The sequence below is a fragment of the Schistocerca cancellata genome, chromosome 11 (genome assembly GCF_023864275.1).
Source record: "Schistocerca cancellata isolate TAMUIC-IGC-003103 chromosome 11, iqSchCanc2.1, whole genome shotgun sequence".
Taxonomy (NCBI): Eukaryota; Metazoa; Arthropoda; class Insecta; order Orthoptera; family Acrididae; genus Schistocerca; species Schistocerca cancellata.
The window spans coordinates 151,512,853-151,529,717 of record NC_064636.1 but is presented as its reverse complement, the minus strand read 5'-3'; the positions used below and the strand labels follow the sequence as shown (position 1 = coordinate 151,529,717).

General features: G+C 37.6%; 1 protein-coding gene across 1 annotated transcript in view; it reads right to left on the bottom strand.

The window, feature by feature from the left end:
* LOC126108380 (protein grainyhead-like) overlaps positions 1 to 16,595 on the bottom strand; it is a 151,629-nt gene extending 135,034 nt beyond the window's left edge. Inside the window, exons 1-2 of the mRNA XM_049913593.1 lie at positions 16,495 to 16,595; positions 1,065 to 1,154 (exon numbers count right to left, since the gene is read on the bottom strand). Coding sequence (XP_049769550.1) covers positions 1,065 to 1,136 — 72 coding nt within the window. The 5' untranslated portion in view covers positions 1,137 to 1,154; positions 16,495 to 16,595. The remainder of the gene's footprint in view (positions 1 to 1,064; positions 1,155 to 16,494) is intronic.
* Positions 16,596 to 16,865: the final 270 nt, after the last annotated feature.

The following is a 16,865-nucleotide window of genomic DNA, read 5'->3' as shown; positions in this document are numbered from 1 at the left end:
ACCTAAAAAACAAGACAGAGAAAACCAGAATACTGCAAGACCCGCAAACCTGATTACAAATGAAAATCAATAAAAGGAGTACAGGAAGAGTGGTCTCAGATGAAGAAAGAAAGAAAATATCTGGAAGAATGAAGAAATATTGGACAGACAGAAGAGCAAAACACCTTTCATATAAGAATAGACTCTAATAATTACATTAGCCTACCCAAATATCATATTAAGTTATTGTTGAGCCAAATTGTATCCCTATGTAACAACTTGTTTACAACCTTGTATTTTTGACTAGAGTGGTCCAATGAAGGCCATAAAATAAATAATAATAATAAATAAACAATGATAAAATAAACTTACATAATATGAGCTAAACTACTGTTTTATTACACAATAATGAAATAAATATTCGCTGTATCACTGTTACTGAGGACAAGTGTTACGGAGACAGTAATGACCAACTCGAAGCATTAAACAGCGCACCTGCTTCAGATCCCAGTGAAACACTTATTCGGCTATTAATTATATCGTAGACAATTGTCTCATTGTGAGACTGTGCTGCTCGTTTGTAATCTGGGTCATTTTCTTGCACAGATCGTAAATTTTTCTCGTCTAGCTCGCTTTGTAATTTATATTACTGCTGCTCACTTGGACATATGACAACACAATTTATCATTGTCATAGCTGAAGCCGAATAGGTATAGGTTCATAATTATGAAAGAACAATGGAACAGCGCAAAATCATTACATTTGCAGTTGGCGCACTTCATATACGGGTGAGGGTCAATTATCTATACTGACACATATCTGATACTATTTGTGTGTGTGTGTGTGTGTGTGTGTGTGTGTGTGTGTGTGTGTGTGTGTGTAAGTGCTGATATATCCATTACAATTTAAGATTTTCATTTTTCTACGTAACTAGATTAAATGCTTTTCCACGTTACATACATCACCTACACACTGTGTACTATATACCCATTTGGACTTGGCAGTATCACTGTACAAAAAGTTAAATTATGAATAAATTTTATTGTTGATGTTCTTTTGCATAACTAGATTTGAGAGCAACTTACCATGGTCCTTGGTACCATAAGCACCTCATCTTTTGCCTCCAGTTTCACAGAAACTGTTGTTTCCCTTTCCATAACAGCAGATACAGATGCCTGCAAAGTAAAGAAATGGATTGACATAGCAGTATTGAGCTTTGTTTGTCAATGATATACATCTCAAAGTCACTGCCTCCAGTCTAACCTTAATCATAGCTAGTTAACTGGAATGAAATTCAACACCTGTAGTGGGCTTGTTACACAGATATAATATTTCCTTTCCTTATGTAGAGCATTAGGTGGTAGAAACAAACAATTACTGATGAGGATCACTACTCATGTTGCACTAAACATGCTGGCACCATTCTACCTAAAACATTTAATTCCACCAATTCCACAGGTACGAGTGTGGTACAGACATAATCAAGTCAAATGTAGAGTTGGACACAGAAGAAAACAATGTAATCAAAGTTTTAAAACAGAAATGTTAAATTGCTGTTCACTTTATGCCTCAAATTTGACACTAGTATTAAATACACCTACCTTCTGAATTAACTACAGTATAATTCAAGGAGTTCAGCATTTATCAAATTACAATATCAGCAGTATTTTATTATTAAATTATGTAAAAACCAAAAAAGCTCTTCTTCTTAACTGGACACCCTTCACTTAAACCGCCCTTTAGAGTCACACAATGTTATTTAGTACTTTGTCCACGGCACATAATCGCTACTGCCAACTCTTAGGCAAACTCGTCATCTGCGCTCTTCCCAAACAATTTAATAGGCTTACTTATTGCAGCAGTACAATACTTTCACCAATCAACATTATGCAGTATACTGGTATCATTTCATCACAACTGCTACAGCTACTGTAACTAAAATGTCAGATGCTACGTTGTTGTCTTTACCCACATAGCTAAGAAAAACATCAGACAACAGTGCACTTCTAGCACTTTGCAACAACTGACATGTGTACTGCCTAGCACATCAAACTTGTGCACTGGACCAGAACTGCAGACTAGGAAGTGGAGAGTACTGTACGGAGCGAGTCATCTAAGCACGAGTCACGATCCACCCTCACAGCTTCACTCTCGATATATCTCTGCTCTACCTTCCAAGGGCAAGTCACGAGCAGCACTCTGGTAGCTCGGTCACCAGGACACTTGCCCTCAAAAGGCAAAGGTCCCAGGTTCGAGTCCACATCTGACGCACAGTTTTAAATTGCTGGAAGTTTCAAACGAGTGCACACACTGCTGTAAAGTGAAAATTCATTCTGGAAACAGATATGCAGTTAATAAATGCATGCCAAACCAGTTCATTTTCTGTTACAATATGTATTTATTGATTTCCATTATTCTGACTTTTCAGTTACGTCGTGTTTAAAACTATATACACCAGTTAGTATTTTTAATCTAGGAAAAAAAAAAGAGTCATCTTTAAGCTTTCACTGGACTCACACTTTTTGCGTATCTCTATGTAACTATACCGTATTTACTAACCACTGTTGTTTATGGGTCGTTCCATCCTGAGTGATCACATTTTTCAAAAGTTTCCCCATTCTTATATTTCTGATTTTGTTCAAATTTATCACGGGTACAGATATGCTGTAGAAATGAACTCGTGGAAAAACTGACCTCATTTTAACCGATACATTGGAAAATGTGGTCCCATATTTGAGAAGCTCCTTAATGAGGGTCCGCTGAAAGCAAGCAAACCCCAATGTTTGAACCTTCCTTAATACGTGGGAAGCTCTTGTTTTCAGATTCTATACAACCTTTGGCCCTGAATCATAAAAATACAGTGGGGCAGTGTGTAAAACACTTCGTGAACCAGTGTAATCCATCAAAGTATTCCAAAAAAAAGTATCAAAAAATATGTTATATTTTTTAGCCTTCTCCGAAGTCGGATATCTCTAGAGAAAAAACACAAAACTACAACAACTTGACAATATCTTAACCATACCTGGGGCAGGACTCTATTGGTACATCTTCCTGCCTAAGCACTTATTGTCGATCATACTCAATTAGAAATGTGGTGCCAAACATAAAACTGCATAAAGTGAGCCAAGTTCAGGTGCAAATATTGTGCAAAAGGGTCACTTCAGAAGTTGTTCTTTCCAGCAACACTGGAAACAGCACACTCTTCTCCACTAGAAATGTCTTCTTGTATCTTAAGAGAGGATTCAGCAAAGGGATGAAAAGTTAGGTTGTACTGCAACAAAAATCATTGCAAGATGCTACAGCTTGTCAAATGCACAGTGTCAAATCGAGCAACATTTGTGGCTGGCAAACTGATGCCGATTTACAACTAACCATGAACTATACAATTTTCTTCTAAAGACATCCCTCTATGAAGCCATTGGGCAATAGTTTAATCTGATATTGTGGAGTTCATGTATGATTTCTATATACACATTGTCCAGGAAAGAGGTATTTTGTCTCAATTACAAGTCCTAATGGAACAAAAACAGAAATTCCTATTGCTTGTACATTTGGAAGAGTTGTTCTTTCAATACTTAAAAGAAAACACAGAGCTAGAAACTTGGTTTTCTAAATTTTGGGAGTTACAACCAAAATGGTGCATTACCGTTGGAGCAGCTGGAATACATTCAGTATGCGTTTGCGCAATCCATCAAAATGTGAATCTAATGTTTAATATGAGCCCTATTGACACTGACTGCAAAGTTCTTCCTGCCAAGATTGTCTGCAGTTTAGGTTTAAAGGATGACATGCTCCAGCAATGTGAAAACTGCCCAGGAAGAACAGAATTGCAAAAACATTTAACAGAAGCTTTTAAAATTGCGACAATTCAAACAATGGACCTGTACTGATTGTGATGCACTGGAGACAAAGCAGTTGTCTATTGAATTTAGTGAAAATTTGATTGCCAAAGCTTTCTAGTCATCGAGACACTGCAAAACAACAGACTTGTCACTTGAAGAAATCATCATCATCATCATTTAAGACTGATTATGCCTTTCAGCGTTCAGTCTGGAGCATAGCCCCCCTTATACAGTTCCTCCATGATCCCCTATTCAGTGCTAACATTGGTGCCTCTTCTGATGTTAAACCTATTACTTCAAAATCATTCTTAACCGAATCCAGGTACCTTCTCCTCGGTCTGCCCCGACTCCTCCTACCCTCTACTGCTGAATCCATGAGTCTCTTGGGTAACCTTGCTTCTCCCATGCGTGTAACATGACCCCACCATCTAAGCCTGTTCGCCCTGACTGCTACACCTATAGAGTTCATTCCCAGTTTTTGTTTGATTTCCTCATTGTGGACACCCTCCTGCCATTGTTCCCATATACTAGTACTTGCAATCATCCTAGCTACTTTCATATCCGTAACCTCAACCTTGTTGATAAGGTAACCTGAATCCACCCAGCTTACGCTCCCATACAACAAAGCTGGTCGAAAGATTGAACGGTGCACAGATAACTTAGTCTCGGTACTGACTTCCTTCCTGCTGAAGAGAGTAGATCGTAGCTGAGCGCTCACTGCATTAGCTTTGCTACACCTCGCTTCCAGTTCTTTCACTATGTTGCCATCCTGTGAGAATATGCATCCTAAGTACTTGAAACCGTCCACCTGTTCTAACTTTGTTCCTCCTATTTGGCACTCAATCCGTTTATATTTCTTTCCCACTGACATTACTTTCGTTTTGGAGATGCTAATCTTCATACCATAGTCCTTACATTTCTGATCTAGCTCTGAAATATAACTTAGCAAACTTTCAATCAAATCTGCCATCACAACTAAGTCATCCGCATATGCAAGACTGCTTATTTTGTGTTCACATATCTTAATCTCACCCAGCCACTCTACTGTTTTCAACATATGATCCATAATTTTTTTTGCTCGAGTATCATGTCGTTTTTGGAAACCCAGAATCTACTATGTAGGAATCAACATGGATTCCGGAAACAGGGATCGTGTGAGACCCAACTCGATTTATTTGTTCATGACACCCAGAAAATATTAGATACAGGCTCCCAGGTAGATGCTATTTTTCTTGACTTCCGGAAGGCGTTCAATACAGTTCCGCACTGTCGCCTGATAAACAAAGTAAGAGCCTACGGAATATCAGACCAGCCGTGTGGCTGGATTGAAGAGTTTTTAGCAAACAGAACACAGCATGTTGTTATCAATGGAGAGACGTCTACAGACGTTAAACTAACCTCTGGCGTGTCACAGGGGAGTGTTATGGGACCATTGCTTTTCACAATATATATAAATGACCTAGTAGATAGTGTCGGAAGTTCCGTGCGGCTTTTCGCGGATGATGCTGTAGTATACAGAGAAGTTGCAGCATTAGAAAATTGTAGCGAAATGCAGGAAGATCTGCAGCGGATAGGCACTTGGTGCAGGGAGTGGCAACTGACCCTTAACATAGACAAATGTAATGTATTGCGAATACATAGAAAGAAGGATCCTTTATTGTATGATTATATGATGGCGGAACAAACACTGGTAGCAGTTACTTCTGTAAAATATCTGGGAGTATGCATGCGGAACGATTTGAAGTGGAATGAACATATAAAATTAATTGTTGGTAAGGCAGGTACCAGGTTGAGATTCATTGGGAGAGTCCTTAGAAAATGTAGTCCATCAACAAAGGAGGTGGCTTACAAAACACTCATTCGACCTATACTTGAGTACTGCTCATCAGTGTGGGATCAGTATCAGATCGTGTTGACGGAGGAGATAGAGAAGATCCAAAGAAGAGCGACGCGTTTTGTCACAGGGTTATTTGGTAACCGTGATAGCATTACGGAGATGTTTAACAAACTCAAGTGGCAGACTCCGCAAGAGACGCGCTCTGCATCCCGGTGTAGCTTGCTCGCCAGGTTTCGAGAGGGTGCGTTTCTGGATGAGGTATCGAATATATTGCTTCCCCCCTACTTATACCTCCCGAGGAGATCACAAATGTAAAATTAGAGAGATTAGAGCGCGCACGGAGGCTTTCAGACAGTCGTTCTTCCCGCGAACCATACGCGACTGGAACAGGAAAGGGAGGTAATGACAGTGGCACGTAAAGTGCCCTCCGCCACACACCGTTGGGTGGCTTGCAGAGTATAAATGTAGATGTAGATGTAGAATTAATATGAACAACAGTGGAGACAGGTTGCAGCCTTGTCTTACCCCTGAAACTACTCTGAACCATGAACTCAATTTACCGTCAACTCTAACTGCTGCCTGACTATCCATGTAAAGACCTTTAATTGCTTGCAAAAGTTTGCCTCCTATTCCATAATCTTGTAGAAAAGACAATAACTTCCTCCTAGGAACCCGGTCATATGCCTTTTCTAAATCTATAAAGCATATATACAATTCCCTGTTCCACTCATAACCCTTCTCCATTATTTGCCATAAGCTAAAGATCTGGTCCTGACAACCTCTAAGAGGCCTAAACCCACACTGATTTTCATCCAATTGGTCCTCAACTAATACTCGCACTTTCCTTTCAACAATACCTGAGAAGATTTTACCCACAACGCTGATTAAAGAGATACCTCTGTAGTTGTTACAATCTTTTCTGTTTCCATGTTTAAAGATTGGTGTGATTACTACTTTTTTCCAGTCTGATGGAACCTGTCCCGACCCACATTTGCAAATGTGCCACACTTTGGATGAAATGTTTTTTGCCAATGGATTTGAACCACATTCAAGATAGCCAGGCTTCAAGTGATACAACTTCTTTTGAGGCTTCTGTTTATCAGTCAACTGACTCCAATGTGGCTTTCGTGTCACTTTTAAGCCTTATTCATGGCCAATACATTGCCTGCGTCCATGACAATAGATAGTAAATTGCTAACACATGCAAAGTTGATAATGAAGAACAAGAACAAATTCGTGCACCCTTTTGGTTCAGTGACCTCATTCTATTGGCCTGAAAGATAATATGAATGTTGGATTCCTGAACAGCACATCATCATGAGTAATGCAGCACTTCCACCAAATAGAACAGGATGTCAGTATAATTTTACTGCAGCCATATCTAACAGTATTGAAGAAAAATTTAATTCCATGAAACAGTAATTTTAAGCACCAGCTTGGGAACAAACGTGAAGAGACCCACAGCTCTTATCAGCTTGGGAACAAGTGCACAAAACCCAACTGAGGCTTTGGAACCTTGACGAAGAAACCAGCAAATGCAGCGATCTATATGTAACAGAATAAGCAATGTTTGATAACAACAGCACAACCCTCTTGCCTTTGCAACCGTACATGGTCATTACCAGGAAAGGTACAGAAATTGGCTTAACTAATTGTTTTGAACTCATTGAGTCATCAAATTTCTATGCTTTTCAGGTCTAATTGGAACACCAGTATTAATCTACCAGTTGCCATTCTTGTTTGTCTTGAAGTTATGGGTTCAACAACACGTACCGTGTTGCAATCTTAGCATATTACACCTGACTTTTGTTCAAGTTGAAACTCATATTTGGTTCCTTTGCTGAATTTACTCCAAGATCCAATAGGATGTTTCCAGTTCATAAAATTGGGCTCTTTCCAATGGTACTGGAAAGAATTTCTGGAATGATCCTTTTCCAATATTCACATATGAACTTGCCTCATTTATTGTAATTTTAAATACAAGGCCTTGTTTGAGACCGAGTACAATTGAAAATAATTGACTATGCTAAAAGAATCATGTCCCAGGCTTTGTCAACAAATGTGCCAAGTTACAGTTCCTTTGCACTGTTTCTTTGCTTAGATATCTGTCCCTAAAGGGAGCAAAAAATTCTTTGCAACATTCTCTGCATGTTATTTGGACCATTTTCATGCATTATGCTACCTTACAGAATGGATTAAATTCTACCACACTGCATTTTTCTTATTCATGGCCGAAAGTTGCCCAAGACCTGAAAGTAAGTTTCCTACTTAGTTTTGTCTTGTAATAAAAGAACTTCAAACACTGGCTTCTGTTCATTTTCATGCACATTCGTCAAAAATCAATCCAAATAAAAGGACATTGTTTCTCATATACTTAAGGTGATGATTTAAAATTTTACACAGGCTCATTTCTAGGATAGGTCTACTTTCACAGCAAATTTAAGGAAAATTGAAGCTCGAGGAGTGGGAGGCACATGATTCTTTGAGACAAAATGATCCTCATGAGAAATATCAATGTATGCGTCCACTCCTTTGTAACACTACATTACATTAATAATTGTTCCAGAGACCACGAATACAACAATGCCTGATGATGTGGAATGTGTTAGTTTAACTTAAGTTTTCATTACACAATATTTATTTATTTTTACAGCTACTACTTCATATCTAAAAATTCATCTATTGAGCAAAAGGAGTTGCCATCCACAAATTCTTTAAATTTGTTTTTAAATGTTGCTTGGCTATCTATCAGACTTTTAATGCTATTTGGCAAAAGACCAAAGATTTTTGTGGCAGCATAATTCACCCCTTTCTGTGCCAAGGTCAAATTTAACCCAGAAAAGATCATCTTTCATTCTAGTGTTGTAGCTATGCTCTTTGTAATTATTTTTGAAGTGGGATGGGTTATTAGTAACAAATTTCATGAGTAACATATGTATTGCAATGGTACTGTGGATATACAGAGTTCCTTAAATAAATGTCTGCAAGGTGATTTTGGGTGGGCTCCAACTATTATTCTGATTACATGCTTTTGTGCAATTAATGTTTTTTTTTTTCTCTTAATAATGAATTACACCAAAATATGATGCCGTATAAAAGCAGAGAATGAAAATAAGCACAGTAGGCAAATTTACTGATACGCTTGTTACTAAAATTTGCAGTAACCCTAACAGCATAACTGTTTCAGCAGATCAATGTGTTTCTTCCAATTCAATTTCTCATCATGCACAGGCTGAGAAACTGATTCTGCCTTAGCAACAGACTTCTAGACAAGTCTATATTTATCAATGGTGTCAAGCTCTTTACTGCACATAACTGTATATACTCAAAATTTAGTCAGTGCCACTTGCAGAGAACAGCTCAACAATTTTCTAAGAGACATTATTTGCCATTTCCTCTGTTAATTCTTGTTAATTGGATGTGGTTACTATACTTGTATCACCAGCAAAAAGAACTAGCTTGGCATCTTCATGCATATAGTGTGGCAAATCATTAATACGTATTAAGAACAATAAGGGACTCAAGACTGAACCTGTGGGGCACCATTCTTGATTCCTCCCCAGTGAGATGACTCTGCTGATTTTTGCAGACTATCTGTACTGTTAATTTCAACCTTCTGCATATTTCCACTTAAATATGAATTAAACTATCTGTGTACTGTCCCACTCACACCACAATACTTAAGCTTATCTAGAAGAATTTCATAACTCATAGAGATCACAAAATTTCCCAATGGGTGATGTTTGGTTATTCACAGTGTTTAATATTTGATCAGTGAAAGTGTATACCGTATTCTGTTGAAAATACTTTCTGAAAAACAAACTGACTGAAGTTGTTTCTTACTAATTTCTTTGTAACAATGTTTATTTCTATTATGGTTATAATAGAAAGAAACATTCCACGAAGGAAAAATATACCTAAAAACAAAGATGATGTGACTTACCAAATGAAAGTGCTGGCAGGTCGACAGACACACAAACGAACACAAACATACACACAAAATTCAAGCTTTCGCAACAAACTGTTGCCTCATCAGGAAAGAGGGAAGGAGAGGGAAAGACGAAAGGATGTGGGTTTTAAGGGAGAGGGTAAGGAGTCATTCCAGTCCCGGGAGTGGAAAGACTTACCTTAGGGGGAAAAAAGGACGGGTATACACTCGCGCGCACACACACACACACACATATCCATCCACACATATACCTGTGGATGGATATGTGTGTGTGTGCGACACAGTTGCAATGTGTTTTGTGAAAAGGACTGTTTGAAATGTCTTCTGACTGGAGCCACAGGTGAGTGAAGCGGAATATTTGCATATCCATAAAAGAGTGATAAATAAGCCAAACAATAAAACAGACTTTGTTCAGGTTGGGAATAAGTGTCCTCATTTGAAGACTTCAAAGTGAAGATGTTTCCAGTGACAACTTTTTGCATTCTAAATGTTTCGACAGAATGAAAACAATTACAGAATCTGAACAAGGTGAAGCCTCACATGGTGTAAATGACGCATCAATAGAGGAAGAATTAAATAGCCTGAATCAGTCAACTACAAAGGTAGGTGGCAGTCCTGATAAGAAATTCATAAGTGCTATGCATCAAGGAAGTGCAGAGAAATTACTAAAGCTATGGACGAATACACTACAGCAAAACTGACCACACTACGCACAGTAGAAATTTCCATCTTCAGAAGAAAATTATCCAAAGAACTCTTGCACCTCTTGCCAGGACTTTTTCACAAATATCAATTCAGCTGCTCAATGTTGTGCATCCTATAGTGAAATGGTGCAAGTTTTAACTATTACTCCAGAGACATTTTCAAATAAAACAATTTCGAACCACATTCCATCAGTATCAAACAGGGTGGTGGCAAGGAGGGGAGGGCTATAGCCCCCACCCCTAATGAAGTACCATATTGTACTAGATAAAATGACTTCAGAAATCTGCGAATATATTACTCCAACAGATTTAATCAATTTTTTTAAAATATAATTATGTAGCAACATAGGTTGCAATGTATTTCAAATACATTTTAACAAAAGAATAAGAGCGGTAAAATTTACTATCTAAACCTATAAATATCATTTAACTTAAAATGGGCATTTTTTACCCATAACTCCAAAACAGTTACCAAAAACTACTCTAAGCAACCCCAAAATTTAGCTTGACTTTTGTTAAGTGATATTCCATTCCGACAAACCCCCTCCCCCTCACCCCCACCAGCCCCCCCCCCCCCCCTGCCCTTGATTCACTTCTAGAATCGCCCCTGGTATCAAAGTACATGGTAGACAAATAACGAAATGTGAGGTCTACAAAAAGAGTCTTTGGAAACCAGACCTCTATTATGGTCATCCTGTAGAAGCAGCTCAAGTTCTGGAAGATAAATGGGACTGTTCTCGCCAGAGTGTCAACAAAAAAGACACTGTAATTGTAACAGTTGAAGGTCAAAAAGTTTGAAAGTGAAGAGGTACATGACTCGAGTTTTAAAGAAACTTTGCAATTTATAACAGCAACTCTACAACTTCACATATTGGAAGATCAAAATTTTATGCTCTACGACCTAGGTGAGTAGTTCCACACCAACCTAGAGCTGTTTGTTTGTGTGTGTACTGTGCAAATTTTAAACTTTGTGTGGTAACTTTGAAGAACTTACTGGAGTACTTGACGTATGACACCTTGGTTGAGCGTGCGAAGTTATTAGTAGTCTGTGACATAAAGCGAGATACTTGTTTGTTTCCAGAATGTGGTGACTGCCCTGGAAAGGGATAACTGTCTTTACAGACACTTGGCCTGGAAGATGTAGCAGATAACACTGCCAAAATTATATATGGAACATGGGAGCAAAATAAACTAATTAAGAAAACTGTTGCCTTTGACAGTTTCATTGATGAACTTGGTAAATGGTCAATGAAAGCAGCAACACACCAGCATCTGAAGAAATTACAACACATTGCAGAGGTGAAAGGGTGTGTACAGGCTGAATAACCATGTTTAGTGCTTCACTGTGATTTTCCTGAGAACTGGTCAGTAATTCTCCCACAAGAAAGGAAAAGGATATCATTGGAATAATGACTAGGATTCAATTTTTACAGGAGTGACTTATTTTCAAAACAAGATCACAAATGTTGCAGTTATAAGTGATGACACGTGACATGACTCAGCACATGCCTTGCTAGCAATGCGCAAAATTCTTCAACTGCAAACAGGGCCATCATTATTTCTTGTGGTGCTCCTCGTCATTTTAAAAATCGTTACCAACTGTTTGAATTAAGTCGCTTGTCCCAACTGACTGGGTACACAGTGCCATTGGTCACGGGAAGGGGCCTTGTGATGGTGTAGGAGGCCTGCTGAAGCACCATGCTACCAAACAGTCTTTCCAGACCAAATACAGCTGTGATTCAGAATGCTGAGGATTTTACTGTGAAAGCATTAAGAAGAGACATTTTTGGACTCAGTGATGGGCCAACTTATATTACACGCACTTTGAAGAGCAAGAAAGAAGAAATTTCATTCGTTTGGCCAACACCTCACAAACAGCGGGATAATATTCAGATTCACAATCTGAGAAGGGGAATGTTTGTGGCATGCATGTATGAATTACTAGTAGATTGCACAGATTATAGACACCAGTTATGAGTTAAATGAAACTGTTGTGACCTTTATACTACCACATGGACCAGCTGCTGGACATAGGTTTCCAGCTGAAAGACAGCAACAATTCCACCAGTGATCACTTCCTGTTCACAATGTTTTGAAGATTTAAGTGTTCCAGTTCCTATTGGTTCAATAGGAAAGCACCAATTTATATCAAAGGAAGATATTGAAGCATTGGAACACATTTTTAGTTCATTGATTGGCTAATTTCAGTACAAAACAGAGTGTACATAAGTTGTGTGAATTCAAACATGTAATTCTTTGGACCTTTCACATACATTTTGGAACCATTTAAAATGCTTGAAAAAAGAGTCTCTTACTCATCTTTTAAAACTAAAATTTTGTTAAATAAGGCCAGGTTTTGATTTTTGTGGGCATGTGATGTGGTAATGTAGTAATAAAACAGGGTCTAGTGCAGCAGGGGATACAACCCGTCGGCTTTGAACAATGACGTCACAAGTCGCCAGAGACGATGTATTAGAAAGATGAAAGAGCTGAGGAGAATGTTGAGAAACAAAGGAATGCGAGAGAGATAAACATTGATCTTGTCAAAAGCCGAGAAGCGATTCTTCTTCGTGTTGTAGCTCCCTTCAGTAGCTAATAAGTGTTTTTTTGGCTTAAAAAAAAAAAAATCTCACGAGATAGAATAAACTGATCCTACTTTGTTAAGCAATAGTATTTTTTGGCTTTTTAAAAGAAATCTGACCCCACTTTATTAAGCAATATCTTGTCAAAAGCCGAGAAGCGATTCGTCTTAGTGTTGTAGCTCCCTTCAGTAGCTGATAAGTGTTTTTTGGCTTTAAAAAAAAAAAAAAAAAACTCACGAGATAGAATAAAGTGATCCTACTTTATTAAGCAATCAGTAAAAAAACGAAACTGAAACATAACAGCTTTTGCTTTTGCTAAGGAATGACGTCATTGTTCAAAGCCGACGGGTTGTATCCCCTGCTGCACTAGACCCATAAAACAGGTTTTATGTATGGCAACAGCTTTTGCTGTTATGTTTCAGTTTCGTTTTTTTACTGATTGCTTAATAAAGTAGGATCACTTTATTCTATCTCGTGAGTTTTTTTTTTTTTTTTTTTTTTTTTAAGCCAAAAAACACTTATCAGCTACTGAAGCATCTGTATCTTAGGATCAGGTTATTCTATCTAGTGAGATTTTTTTTTTTAAGCCAAAAAACACTTATCACCTACTGAAGCATGTGTATATTCTGATGGGTGCGGGAGTTCCGACTCCTGGGGAGGTGGGTGGGTGTTATGCATGGCTAATGTATTCTATTTGCAGTTTACCATTTTCGCTTTTGCTGTTATGTTTCAGTTTCGTTTTTTTTTATTGATTGCTTAATAAAGTAGGATCAGTTTATTCTATCTCGTGAGGATTTTTTATTTTAAAAAAGCCAAAAAACACTTATCAGCTACTCTAAAACAATTAAGTTAATTAAATCACACGTTTAATGATGTACCGAATATCAAGCGATCGCTTTTAGATTAACATTCAATTATTTTAATGATAGTGCTTATTAGAACACAGAACTGCTTTATTATCTATGCCTCGAAGTGAAGACATTACGATCTATGACTAAGGAATGAAGTCATTGTTCAAAGCCGACGGGTTGTATCCCCTGCTGCACTAGACCCATAAAACAGGTTTTATGTATGGCAAACATTTCAATTGTTTATAAAATCTATTCAAACTAAAAGTGGAAGCTCTCCTTTTCAGGGTATGTAGAACTAGATGGTATTAATCAACAGAAAAAAAAAATCAAAATTTTATGGATTGGCATATTTGGAAAAAAAAAAAAAATCCATAAATTATGAAAAAATTCAGAACGTTATAGTAAAAGCACTTTGACAGATAGGTCCAAATGAAGGATTTCTTTGTAATCATAAAGCAATCATCTTTCAAAAAACCTAGAACTGTTCCATTGATACAGCATTTTAAAATTTTTTCCAAAATTTACATCTTCAAAATGGTATGTGCAGTGTCATCTCTGGAGGTGCATCACAGAGCAGATATTTTTTTGAAGAAAACAAAAAGTAGGTGTTCCTTACTTAAGACCTTCATTTTAATATATGCTGTAATCAATAACTTACGTGACTACGAAGGTCAGATTTTTTCCTAGCATGCCCTAATTGATACAGACTGTGCCTTATTTTCTTAATTTCAGTAGGAGAAATTTTATCCAATTGCACAGGCATTATCTCTTCCACACACAGCTTTGCATTTTCTGATGAATAACTGGATCCTATTTCCCCCGCAACACTTAAAAATGATTATTAAAAATATTTTCAACTCCTGACTTAACAAACTTTTCATTGAGTTTGATAGAAATACAGTGTTTCCTGTGTTTCAAAATTGCCCTGCTTCCCCTTCAACAATATTCCAAATTGTTTCAATCTTACTATCAGAGGTGCTAATCTCAGACATAATGTGCATACTTCTGGAATTATTAATAACTTTTCTTAATACAGTGCAGACGTATTTTGTAATGTTTGACTGTTCCTGGATCATTACTCCTTCTAGCTGTAAGATATATTTTACTTTTATGTTTACATATTTTTATGCCTTCAGAAAGTCCTGGCTTTTTAGATGTTTCTATTTTCCTTTTATGTTTGCATATTTTTATGCCTTCAGAAAGTCCTGGCTTTTTAGATGTTTCTATTCATGAAATAGGTCAGTTTTTACCAAATACACTCACAAGGGTATCATGAAATAGGTCAGTTTTTACATTAGCATCAGGTTCCCTTTGCACCTCATCTCAGTCCAACTGTTTTAAGCATTCCCTAAAATTTACAACTGATAAATCGTTAACTGAACACACTATTTTGGAGTACTGTTTCCATTACTATATGGAGCAATGTCATATTGTATCTAGCTGCGCATCATGATCAGACAGACCATTCTTCACAGGGAAAGTTTTATATTTGATTAAATTTATCTTGATCTACAAAAACATTAGCTATCAGTGTGCTGCTCAAGTGGGAAAATCAAAAATAGCTGAAAAATTCCCAATGAGAATCTATACACAGGTATAATTACAAAAGTACCATTATTTAGTTTAAGCTCACATGCACATGCCTCTTTATGTTGCTCTACGTGAAATCTTTTGAGTTTCGAAATTTTTCACACAATGATAAATTTTAAAATATATGGCAACTCCTCCTCTCTCCATAGTGTCTCGTCTTACATGTGCCAAAAGTTTTCCTCCTACATTTACCTTTCCCATATCTGTGACTATGATGTTCAGGCAGAAACAGTACATGTATTCCACCCTCTGTTTCTAAATCTTCTAAAGAAAGAAGAAGCTCACCTACTTTTTTTTAATCCCCTGATATTCTGATGCGATACACTAACATTTTTCACTGTGCTTTTATAAGAATCTTGTAATATTTTAACATATCTGGTACCAGCCTGACTGACCTTCTCATTGAGCTTAATTTCTTTGTGTTGAAACAGAGGGGAACTACTAGCATTTTTCGTGGTTTGTTAACGATATATCTACGTAATATGCAACAAAATACTCGTCTGACGTGTGTCCAGCATGTAATGTTAAGTTTCCTGAATTTACCTTTCAGTTTTAGTTTTAATGACAGAGTGCGTTTAAGAATGTTTCGAATGTAAACGTTAGGGTAGGTTATAGGTCATTCTATTACCATAACCTTTATTTGGCATTCATATTCGCCACTTCTCAACCAAATTACCAACTTTCAACCTAAGTTATATGCGTCGGGGAACTGTTGTAATCAGTGCGTCCACCACAACCCACATTTAAAGAGAAGAGGATTTCAACGCCACACACATGGGTAGTTATTCAAGCCTTATCACTTGAATGGACTTCAGTTCACAGCCATTGTTTGTTCCAACTTACATAAACACAAAAACTCGCACTACCTTCCGAAACTCTCTCACACATAGATACATTTATAGCAGTTGTTTATTCACAATTAAACTCTTTAATGTGCACGCCTGCAGGGAGAATAGCAACACGAGAACTGAATAGATCACCGCCGTTAAGTGGAAACGCCGCTGATCAAGCCAAAACGGTCTTTTTTTCCATCGGTAACTATATGGGTACATTACTATAGAGTCATACATTACTTCTGGTTTTGAAACAGTAAACAACACTAACATCACATAAAATTTTCCTCTTCATTTATTACCTCTGGAGTATTAGCGAAGATTTACCGGAAATCACAAGACGAATATTCGCAGCTTCGCGCTCTTTCCCGAGTTGTCGACGCAAATCACAACAGGACAATATTCGCAACTTGGCGCTCTTTCCCGAGTTGTCGACTGCTAACTTCTATCAATACGGTTCCACTCACAACTTCCTTAATTTCCTTGGCTTTTACAAAATGGCGGCCACCTCTGCGATGAGAGTCAAGTCCTATGAAGTATGAGCTGATTGGTTGCATAAAATGACGGTAGTACTCGTAGTTATACAGGATCGAAAGAAAATTTTAGAAAAAAAGGTAATGGTGCACGGACGTGTAGAAATGCTTGTAGAACTACTCAAGTCACCCCCCAAACACGTGAAGAAATCTTGCTCGCTGCTC